The sequence below is a fragment of the Solanum tuberosum genome, unplaced genomic scaffold (assembly GCF_000226075.1).
Source record: "Solanum tuberosum cultivar DM 1-3 516 R44 unplaced genomic scaffold, SolTub_3.0 scf00900, whole genome shotgun sequence".
Classification (NCBI taxonomy): domain Eukaryota; kingdom Viridiplantae; phylum Streptophyta; class Magnoliopsida; order Solanales; family Solanaceae; genus Solanum; species Solanum tuberosum.
Genome location: NW_006239842.1, coordinates 40,492 through 53,339, shown reverse-complemented (window position 1 = coordinate 53,339; position 12,848 = coordinate 40,492). Strand labels below are relative to the sequence as shown.

Genomic DNA, 12,848 nt, shown 5'->3' with positions numbered 1-12,848 from the left:
ATCAAACATTAAATTCAGTGTTATACACATATTAATCAAATTTCACACACATTTCATCCATTAATTGTACAATTTGGATACACACTGATATTTTAAAATAGTGAATCCAAATGGTATGAAGTATGTATATTACTAGTATCTTGAAATTATAATAGTCAAACAGTAATTCATATGTAGATGATATCTGATTGGAAGAAAACATATGGTATTATATATCATCAAATACTTAAACACAAAAAAGTTGTCCAAAAGTAAAAAAAAATAGCATGTAATTACTAAAAAAGTAGAAAGGTGCAATCAACTATTTCAAATTTCTTGTATGTGGTCTTAGTGTAGGATAATTGGTGGTATCCGGAACATGTTCTTTTGCTATGCGAGGTCCACTAAATTTGCTAGCAACCATACCAGTAACTTCACTCTCACTGATCGCGCCATCCTCACTCTTTGTATATACAGTTAATAGACAATCACACTACTGTTAAAACACAATTCATACCATTTGTATACCACTATTATATCACAAATCATACAATATCCAAGAATCAACTGTTTAATCAGAATCATACACATATTAATCAGATTTCATACACGTTTCATCGAAACAACTATTTCGAAAATAATATAAGAATAATGTGATATTTTTAGAGAAAAAAATAGTAGTTTTAATAATGTGAAAATAAATTGAATATAATACTTACCCTAACAAAAATTTTTTGTCTTTTTTAGGTGTTGCTCAGTCGTCAAAACCATCTACAAGATAGACATTCATTGATTTTCACAACTTCAACATTCATTGATTTTTTTCTTTTTTTCTTTTTTTATTCGGTAACAAAATCAGAATCAGAATCAGAATTAGAAGGGGTTTCAACATTTCCCCCCTTCCCCTTCCCCTTCTTCCCTTTCGATCTATTGGACTCACCCTTTTATTTGAGTTTTTTTTTTCTTTCTGTTTTTTATCTTTCAATAGAGATGAACCACCCCTAGCCGGAGTTTCAAACAATGTTTGGCGACGGTGTTTGAGTCAAAATGTTGAAAGATGGAGCATGAACTTCATCCATATAAGTTCCTTCGACTAATAGAGGGCTCTTTCGGGGGTGGGATTGACGTATGGGAGGTGGTAACGATAAAGAAGGGTTTGTGTTGTAGGTGAATCCCTATATCTATGTAACTGATAATTTCAGATTTAAAAAAGGAACATAAATCAATTTAATTACATATATTAATTAATAATAAAAAACCATAAATAGATTAATCATTTATTAAATAAATGAAAATTGATTTTTAAATAAAATTAACTTTAAATGATATGTCATAACTCGTAAATAAACTGTGATAAGTAAGAATTTTTTAAAAGTATATTTAAAACCCGTAAAATTGACTCTTAAATGTGTATAGTGCGTGATTTTTCCTATTTTTTTCTCATTTATTATAGCTTTTCTCCTTTATTCATCTATTTATTTTATTTTTAGTAGCCAAAAAGAATAATTAAATTCAATTAATCAACCTCCCATCTTGCAGTATAATTGTTCTTTTTTAATCAACTTCTCATCTCCCACTATAATTACATCTTTTTTGATCCTTCTAATAATTCTGTTCTCTTATACATAATCAAGAATAATAGTATATAATCATGTGCTATGATTTTGAACAAAATAGAAACTTTTTAATATATAATCATGCATGTGCTATGATTTTGAGTAAAATAGAATTGTTTTTAATATATAATCATGCATGTGCTATGATTTTGAGTAAAATAGAATTGTTTTTAATATATAATCATGCATGTGCTATGATTTTGAGTAAAATAGAATTGTTTTTAATATATAATCATGCATGTGCTATGATTTTGAGTAAAATAGAATTGTTTTTAATATATAATCATGCATGTGCTATGATTTTGAGTAAAATAGAATTGTTTTTAATATATAATCATGCATGTGCTATGATTTAGAGTAAAAAGGAAAATCTTAATTATTTTTTTGCCTTTTGAAATTCACAATGCAAACAATATATGAATGCTTACCTTATTCAGATGTAGTAAAATTATATAGGGCATTTTAATTGACATCATTATTGCAATCATTAATTTTTTACATTTTAGTAAGAAGGAAACAATCTTTTTTTAAAAAGAAAACAAGAAAATGAGAAAAAAAAATTTACTTTCTCATAGAGTCACGCCATAAATAAGTAATATATTTATTTTTGTTTTGTCTCTTTTTAATATATGTCAATAGAAAAAAATATTTATCTAAGTTCTATATCTAATAATAATATTCATATTGATGATTTAACAAATTATATATAAAAAAATTATTTAGCATATGAATGCACATGGAAATTGTCACTTATTCTATCTCCCCTAAAGTTAAAGTTAATAATTGTGTGTTAATGATCATTGATCACACGATGGCCTAATTCATCCGTATGCACATGATTTGCTTCAACATTAACGGCCCAACCCAAACCTCGGTAGCCTGAAATCTCCTAATTTGTTGCGTTCATATATTTTTTAAGAAATAATATGTAATAAATATTTTTTTTTAAAAATACTGAGTATTATTTGTAAGATTTTTTTTATTTATTTATATAACAACATATTTAGTGAAATCTCGCAAATGAGGTCTGGAGAAAGTAATCTCACGAATAAGATCTGAAAGAGATAAAATATAGGTAGACTTTATCATTACAAATATCGAGAAGTCGAGCATTTTTCTTCTAAAAGTGATTATGTACAATAAACTTTAAAAAAATTAAAATTTAAGGCCTTCATTTGAATTTGGCTTTAGGACAATGATATGTTTGAGCCATCCTGTGACAACCCCATTCATCTTGGGTCGACTTGATGCTATAAGAAAATGGGGAACTTACATAAATCCCACTGGTTTATGAGCTAATTACTTAGATGTATTTTAGTTTGCAAAATTATGTATCTTACCATATGTTTGTGCGTCTAGATACATTCATATACATCTAAATACATGTATCTCATGATGCATAGGGTCAAATTTGTTCTAGATACATTATATCCAAATTGATTCGCATGTATTTGAGATTACATAACAACTCTCGCTCGCCGCTCTCACATGTATCTGGTATTTCATATACATGCAAATATACATATATCTAGTGTGTATCTAGTATGATTTGCATGTATCTGAAATACATACAAATCTCGCTCGCCTCCCTCCCCATTCTCGCTCATGTCTCTCCCTATTTTAGTGCATCTGGTAGCAAAAATATATGTATATAAGTGTATCTTCCTCAATATATGGTTGAAAATTCTTAATTAGTGGAAAGATACGTAATATTTTAAAAGTATAGGTAATAATAGTAAATATGGTATTGAAGTATGTGTAATTATGTAGTTTTTCCTAAAATATAAGGCATATGCCTCAAAGTTTTACCAAAAATAAATTATATGTTAATTTTTTATAGAAAAAAATAGTTATTTATAATAAAAAAGTATAAAAAAGTTTTTAAAAAATTATATTATTTTATTTTCTTTAACCCCATCCAAATAGAAGAAATCAAGAAAATAATATTTTGCCTTCTTATATTCTTTGAGCTAATATTGATACTATATTATTCTTTTTCACTTTTTTGTACTCTTTTTCTTCAATTTTTTTATAAGTTAGAGTAATATTTTGTCAAAAATATGAATCAATAGTTGAAAAATGATGAACACGGTGAATTATTTGGAATCATTTTATTCTTTTTAACTCCTTTAGTAATCTCTTAATTTTTTTGATATGTTACAGTAACACTCTGTCAAAAATATGAATCAATAATCGAAAAGTGTTGAACAAAGTGAATTGCGAATTATTTTCTTAGATCTTCTTAAACTTTCAAGTATTACAACAAGCATATTAAAGTGTGGACCAACTTATCAACTTCTCGAATCATATTTTATGGTTCTAACACTCCTATCTTTATTTAAAATTTGTCAATTAATTACTTATAGAGTCATCTTAACAATTCATATAATGATTGTCTTAGTAAAATGAATGGTTCTAACACTCCTATCTTTACTTAAAATTTGTCAATTAATTACTTATAGAGTCATCTTAACAATTCATATAATGATTGTCTTAGTAAAATGATATTTTTCAACATTGAATGGATAAAATCTTACCTAAAACTAATGGTTGGAATAATTTTTTTCCAAGCAAATCATTTATTATTATTTTTTTATTAATTGCTTACATCTAAAAAGTCTAAGAAAATAAATTTTAAATAAATACATATGAAGTTTATTTAGATTTTAGGCCTTTATTTAAAATCTTGCCGTAGGCCTCCATATATATTGAGCCACCCCTACATCCATCTGCCCAAATAAAAATAAAAATACACCATATATTTTAATGAGTAAATTTTATGTTTAGCAAACATAAAAATCATATTAGCGCTCTATAGCTACAATTTTGCTATTTGCGCTTCATAGCAATGTTTGCTATGGAACATTAGATTTGTATAAATCGCATGCAAGCATCTCGTTTGTATAAAAGTGCAGCGATTGTATATGTATATCAATTAGATAATTGTATATACGTAACTACTATGTATATGTATCAATGATTGTGTTTGTATATCTGCATAAAATTTGAATTTGTATACAATTGAATCGAAATAAAACATTTGTATATCAAATCTCTCTCTCTCTCTCTCACTTTATACACCACAAATTATACATTGTAATTTATATAATTTGTGTTTGTATAAAGCGAAAAAGAGAGAAAGGCAAAAGAAATTTGGTAGGGGAAGATCTGAATTTGTATAATTATAAGTGTATAGGACGAAAATATATGTATTTGTATTTGTATATACAGTTTTCTCTCGCTTTATACAAACACAAACACAATTTATACATTTGTGTTTGTATAGAGTGAGAGAGACGAGGGAGAGTGACGAGCGAGATTTCTGGAGAGTGGTGAGCGAGATTTTTGGGGAGAGAGGCGAATGACAAAGTGTTTGCTACGGATCGGATTAGAATTAAATGAAACTGTGGTTATAACATTTATTTTGAATTAATAGTTTGTTATTTCATACGATTTTTCTTATTTTAATTTATGTGACACAATTTGAACTTCAAGAGTCAAACAATTTACATTTGATTGTGAATTTGAGTATGAAATCTTCATGTTTTTTAATATAAAATTTATATATTTGAAAACTACGTAAAAATTGCTATAAGTCACAATAATTGACAATTCATAATGATAAAATTGTGGTTATATCATTTTCGTCATGATAAATAATTATAGCTTTAAGCCAACTAGTACCAAGAGTAAAACGATAACTAGTCGCTCGTTTTTTCCTCTGAATATAAGGTGACATGGGGTTAAGCAAATGTGAGGCAAAACCAAATGAAACCAAAGATGTGATTTGAGAGTGTATACTATGTGAAAATTAATTTGAAATATATTCTCTATACTCAAAATTTTAAATGGGATAAAAATCAAGATTTTGAGAAAAGCATTAGTTAAATCTAGTTTGTTTAAGCATACAAACATAAAAAGTGAAATAATTCTTGTTCAATTTATTGAGAGGTACATTATATTTTGACTAGATTGGGTTAAACATGAATGGTAATGTGCTTAGTATCGACACCATGGCCTAGTGAGAAGGTAGAATTAACGATTGTGCGATTGTAAAGGATTGAAACCTTGAATTCGCCTAAGAAACCTCGAAAATTGTAGGAACCAAACTCATTTGTTTTGCCACGTTTAGTCCCCGTTGTCCATTCGTTTAGTAAAAGTTGGTCAATAACATCCCCTGTTGGCAAGTTTTGGAATTTCTCATCTGTAAGGCACGTTTGGTAGCAACCTCCTGGGCTACGAGCTGTCCAAAGCATGATCCCATTCACACTTGGATGTGAGAATGCCTCTCGCAAAATTTGCTCGAGGAATACAGCTTGTTCTTCCTGTCCATACATACTGCTAACGTCCACTTCTGTGAGCCAAATAGGAAGCTTTAGGGTTGCCAATTTATCAAGAACAGCTCTCATGAAAGCGGGGTTTGGTGCAGAAAAATGACTCTCTAGCCCAATACCAGCCACTTTCACTCCGCCCTTCTTGAGTTCCTTGAACGTATCAATGTACCTGTCCACATTGGCTTTCGAGTCACAACGTTCAACAATGTTGTATTCATTGAGAAACAGAGTTGCTAGTGGATCTTCGCGCTGCATACTCTTGAACATATCCAAAGTTGCTTTAGGTCCTAGTTTTTTCTCATAAAAATCAAAGTGGAGGAGTTCATTGTTCACATCCCAGTGAAAAAACTCATTTCTATATTTACTCATCACACTTTTAATTCTAGATTTCATCGCTCTTTGTAGTTGAGGAGCCGTCATGTTTTCCAACCAATCTTGTACATACACAGGGTCGTCCCAAAACATGTTATGTCCTCTGGCTATAAGTTTGTTTTTTCGGACGAATTTCATCATCTGATCCACTACAGTATAGTTAAATTGCCCAGGTAGTGGCTCTGTCTTGTACCACTTGAGCTCATTTTCAAAAACTGTTGCTTTGAATCGCTTCAGGAACCATTCCTGAAATAACATTATTCTCTCTTTAATGTAACAAAATTTTCCCTCATGAAATAAAAAGGAAAAAACAGACCTGATAAGGCAAATTTCCCAGAATGGTTCTCGATATCATAGTTCCAATTGGAAAATCCGTTGAGATTTGGCTTAATTTAACTGCTGCTCCTGGCACCCTTAATCCATTTTTATCAACAACATGTATTGTAACACTGCGCTTCCTTTCCTGAAATACAGACAGCTACATAATTACTACTCATATAACTTAATTGAGTCAAATAAGTTATAAATGTTGTGCTTAGTTATTCTTGCCGTTTTTATCCCTTCAAATTGATTTAATTTCCATTCTCTCTCGGTGAATGGCTGTAAGGAATAATTAATAATCTCTATCTCCACAAACTTTTTAGTCCGATCTGAACTCTGCAAAAGATTAAAAAGAATACGAACAATTTTTCTCTTGGAAAGGTAAAAACATGACTTAATATAAATAAATAAATACCTGAAAATCTAACTCAGAAGAATTGGAAGTTGAATCCCAAAGGAAACCACCTTTGAGAAAAGACCAACATCCTTTCTTGGCTATAACACTTCCTATACATTTTGCATATTTATTGTCTGGCTTTACTGTAGCTGTTACTAAAGCAGAATTTACATTTTTCACTCTCACCCAACCTGTGCAAATACCAATTTGTCACACCACATAGTACCTATATTTTTTTCTTGAATTTAAATTTAGGTTTAGACACTTTTTCTTTGTCTTAATTTATATGATAGTGTTTGAGAAGGTATGAAGCTTAAGAAAAAATAAATCAAAACGGATGGGTTAAAACAAGTCATAACATTTGTACGACTTTAAATAAGTTACCCCCTCTATTCACTTTTAACTGTCCACAATTAACTTCATATGTCCTAAAGTAAAGAAATAATAAATTAAGAAAAACGTATAGGTAGTTAATGATGTTTAGTTTCAATGGACTTGAAAAATGAATAATTATGTTGAGGGTAAATAACAATTGTATTTTCTTTCCTGTAATATGTTAAAGTTGGCAAATAAAAGTGGACGAAGAAAGGGAGTAAATTGTTCCTAAACGAAGAAGTATAACATTCTTTTGAAATAGACTAAAAAAATGATATGGAGGGAGTAATATGATAGCAACAAAACTATAATAAGATCATACAAACACAACACAATAACGATGAGAGTAATAATAATAATAATAATAATACTGATCGATATATTTGAAACTTAACTAGAGAAGGAATAAATTGATCCTTGAGACAGATTTTCCAAGGATAAAGTAGGTGAATCAACCATGTCTCCATTGATATCTTTGACCGGTTGATATATAGGAAATTTATTTCTTAATATTCCTCCATTGTAAAGTTGTGTCACTGGCTCTGCTTGACACTATCAACAAATCAAGACATGATTAAATTTTAATATCATAATTCATGTAAAGAATTTTTTTTTTTGCATTATAACTTCTTAGAAATATATACATAATATCTATTATAGTACTTTTTTAAAATATAGATTGAGATAAATTTAAATGAAAAAATATGATCACTGATGATTCATATACATAGTTGATTCCAACTTATTTGGACTTTAATACCTCTGTCCAAGCCGAATGATCATAAACATTCCTGACTGAAAGAAAAATAGAAGAATAAGAGATGAATTCAATATGTGAAAAACATATCGAAACAAGAAAAGGACAAACAAAATACCACGGTGTTTAGCGAGGGAAGAGGTAGCAAAGAAGAGGAACAAAAAAAAGGTCCAAAATAATGGACTCTTTCTCCACATTAACATCAACATATTGTTTAACGGTTTGTTCAACAACTCTCAACAATTTCTATAAAATTTATGCATAAATACGATTTAATTTTAATGTTAAATTTGCAACGTAAGCCAAGAGTAATTAATGCATTAATTGAACTACGATAATTTTCATTTTCCTACTTCTGTACAGGCTTCCTTAATTATCATAATTATTTTTTGAAGGAGAGAAACAATAGTTAGGTTTCTTACTTGTATTTATGTCCCATTAATAACTTGTTAATTAATGATGTTAGGAAGGAAGCACCACATGAGGATATAAACATTATCAACCCGTCCTGTTATTTTTTTGTCACATATTTTTTCATGTAATCCGAATTAAATATTGATCTAATTCTCTTGAGGTATATATTAAAAATATTGATAAATTTGTCATATGCCTATTTTTTCTAATTAAAATGATGTTTTGAAAAAATATTATTTATTAAATTAGAGGCGTCACTTGGAATTGAGTTTTAGCATTCCAAGTTACTTTATTTAATCTCTAATAAAAACAAGTTGACGCTTTATTTTATTGGTCTACAAACTAAAAATCCGAGTAATTAATTATGTTGAAGGAAAGGTATTAGGTACCCCTCGAGTCCCGTGATTATGTTGAAGGAAAGGTATTATGCATATGAACCTAGAAATTGTCTATTTTCCGCCTTCTTTGATTTATTTAAAACTGATTCAAAATTGTCTTGTTTCAATAATTTGTGGTAAGACTGGAAAGCACCTGAAGGAATTTTAAAGGCAAAACAACAACAAGATGTGTACCTTGTAACTTGCAACAGAAGTCGTTGATTTTGCTACTTTGACAGGATTGCACTTCAAGTCCCTCTTTGAATCACTAGGAAATAAAGTTTGATTTACAAACTAAATGTCCTTTTGTTGGATGTCTTTGATCTAAGAGTGATATTGCTTATTGTTTTTGTTTCTGTTCTTTCTGTCTTCTCCTTTCGCGTTCTCACCCTTTCCAATGTGACTCCCACTAGGAGTCTTTTAAGGGGAGGTTGAACAGTTACAGAGTAAGTGTTCTCCCTTATCCTTTTAAAAGGATTATGCAATTAATTATTGGATAGGGCAAAACATATTGGGTCGGGTTGGTCCACATGGGTGACCCATGACCCAAAACTTACATCTCCCACTTCGCACATGATGGACAAAACCCAAGCCAACACAACATCAATCAGACACACAATTCATACGACAAATAGTTCATCCGACCTGTGAGCATGAAGAGCTTACCTTTAAGGTTTTACAAGCCCTACATAGGAATCCAATCACATGTGGAAAGAATTCACTACTATTTTAAGGACATTATTACTCACAATACCCCAGACGTCATTCACTACTTCAATAGTTACTTATTCGATCCCTCAACCTCTTAAAGAAGTGAACTCAAGTTTATGTTTAACGTTATACACACAATTACACTCGAGTGTAATAGTCGGCTTATGTATACAAGTTGAATTGTTCATTTTAATCATTTTCCCTTTCTACTCAAATCTATTTATTCCATATCAATTGTTTTCCTAGACATGTACTGCATTGCCGAATCTCTCATGGCTATAAGTAACATGCTAAAGTAGCAACACTGATCGAAGCTTCAAGAAACAGTAAAAGGTCAAAGGGCATTTCATTGAAAAGTCATTTTAACCTTTCGGGGTCTCACACAATGAAGAAACAGGCAACCATTCTTTCATTGACCCATTGATCGTTTGACACATGTGCTACGATGTTTACACCTTATATTGGTGTATGAGTTTCATTCTTTCGATTATTCAACATCGTACAGACCTTGGTCTAAACACCTCCAGATGTTTAACCCTAGTTTCTCTCTTCAGTAATCCTTGAACTCATTTTTTTGGAGAAACTTTTGTCTGGATCATAAAACAAGTCATAATATGGTGGCGAAACTCATCTCTTCACGTTCCCCGACGTGAGAGGTGATTGCTCGTGTGAGAGAGCCAATCTCATTACTTGTTCGACACACTTTATTTCTTACAAATTATCACATGCATATCATATTTGAATATAAATCCAATAGTATTATACATAAGAAAATATTATAGCAATCAAGTTATTTTACAATACTGAAGTATCATCATATTCTACGCAAACCTAGAGCCTTAACATGTTTTTCAAACAGGTCTCTAGAAATGACCTTTGTAAAAGGATCAACTATCATTTCATGTATAGAAATCTATTGTAAAGTTATTTCTCCACTTGCCACTACGTCTCTCACAAAGTTATACTTGATGTCAATGTGTTTGGTCCTGCTTTGATATTTAGGATCCTTCATATATGCGATAGCCGCTTGACTATCACAATATAGAATCAAGGGACCCTTAGAATCCTTTGCAATACTCAAATGCTCAAAGAATCTCTTTAACCAAATAACTTCTTGTACTGCAGACGCACAAGCCATAAATTCAGATTCCATGGTTGAAAGAGTTGTGCAAGTTTTTTTCTTACTTTTCCATGAAATAACACCACCATTTAGTAAGAAAGCATAATCGGATGTTGATTTCTATCATTCCGGTCACCAGCCCAATCAGCATCTGTATAACCTCTTATGAACAAATCAGATCCACTATAACAAAGTGTATGATATGTCGTTCCCTTCAAGTATCGGAATATTCTCTTTACTGCTTTTCAACCATCTCTTCCAGGATTGGATGATACCTACTAACTAGACTCACAACATAACAAATGTCGGGGGGAGTACACATCATAGCATACATCAAATTCCCCACAACACTAGAATAAGGAACTCGAGACATGTCTTCCTTTTCTTTTTCAGTCTTTGGACACATTTCAAGGCTTAAAGTTTCACCTCTTGCTACATGAGTATCCATGGATTTGCAACTATTCATTCGAAAATGTTCCAATATTTTCTTTATATAGGTGTCTTGAGATAAACTCAAATATTTCTTGAAACGATTTCTTTGGATCTTAACACCCAATATATAGTCTGATTCACCCATATCTTTCATATCAAATGATTTTGAAAGCCATGACTTGACAGTTTTCACATATTTCAAATTATTTCCAGCTAATAAAACATCAGCTACGTAAAGATAAAGAATTACAAAATTTTCATTGGACTTTTTCACATAGATGCAATGGTCTTCATCGATCATGGTGAAATCAAATGACATCACCTCCTTATGAAATCTCAGGTACCACTGCCTTGAAGATTGCTTTAGGTCATAAATTGATCTTTTCAATTTACAAACTTTCTTTTCTTGACCTTTAACAATGAAACCTATTGTTGATCTATGTAGATTTCCTTATTTAATTCTCCATTGACTAAAACGGTCTTCACATCCATTTGGTGTAATTTTAGATCTAAACGTGCAACAATAGCTAAAAGTAATCGTATGGAGGTAAACTTCACAATGGGTGAAAAAGTTTCCTCATAGTGCATGCAACTTCTTAAGTAAAACCTTCTGCCACCAATCGTGCTTTGTGTCTTTCTATCGACTCATCCAATTTGCATTTAACTTTGAGAATCTATTTATTCCCAATAGCTTTACGTTCCATAGGAAGGTCAACTAGATCCTAGACTTTATTTGTTTTCATGGACTCTAATTCTTCTTTCATCATTTTTAACCATTCATCCTTTTCAGGGTTCGATAAGGCCTCAATAACATAATTAGGTTCATCCAATTATGTAGGAGACACCAAGAAAACATAATCCTCAATCTCACAAGATCGTTTAGGTACCCCTTTTCTTGTACTCTTACGTATTTGAAATTCAGATTCCTTTATAGGATTTTGAGATTCATAACTCCCACTTGGACCAGGAATCATTTCTTGATCCATTGAATTATCAATTATGTCTGACAACATTACCTGATCTTCTGAATTCAACATTTCGTAGAGAGGCTCAACTTCATCTATTTCACCCTTTTTGGGAAAATTATTTTCCAAAAATATGACATCTCGTGATACAATTTCAGTAATACTTTCATCATCCAGTTCATCAATGAACACATACCCTTTGGAGCGTTCAGAGTACCTTATAAAGATACATTTCTTTTATTTTGGACTTAGTTTACCAAACTCACCAAATCAATCTTTAATATATGTTGCACAACCCCATGGTCGTAGATAATTCAAGTTTGTTTTGTGACCGGTCCAAAGTTCATAAGGAGTGGAAGAAAATAATTTAAAAGGCACTTTGTTCAATATGTAATCCGCAGTCAATAATGCATCTTCCTAGAAAGAGATAGGCAAATTTGTCCGCACCATCTTTGATCTTGTCATGTCTAATAATGTTTTATACCTTCTTTCAGCTACACCATTTTGTTGAGGTGTATAAGGAGTAGTTAATTGTCTGATAATACCTTTTTCAACGCATAATTCTTCAAATTGTTTTGACAAATAATTACGTCATCGGTCAGTTCCTAAAGCCTTTATGCTTTTATCTAATTGATTTTCAACTTCATTCATATATCTTTTAAAGCACTCAAGTGCTTC

The 12,848-nt window shown here is 30.8% G+C and overlaps 1 protein-coding gene across 1 annotated transcript; it reads right to left on the bottom strand.

The window, feature by feature from the left end:
- Positions 1-5,535: 5,535 nt before the first annotated feature.
- On the bottom strand, positions 5,536-7,442 carry LOC102602944 (probable endo-1,4-beta-xylanase C). Its single transcript, XM_015305669.1, has 5 exons — positions 7,424-7,442; positions 7,038-7,210; positions 6,851-6,958; positions 6,618-6,764; positions 5,536-6,547 (listed from the first exon to the last, which is right to left on the bottom strand). Exons 1-5 carry the CDS (start codon positions 7,440-7,442, stop codon positions 5,573-5,575), a joined length of 1,422 nt encoding a protein of 473 aa, XP_015161155.1. The 3' UTR covers positions 5,536-5,572.
- Between the last annotated feature and the right edge of the window lie 5,406 nt (positions 7,443-12,848).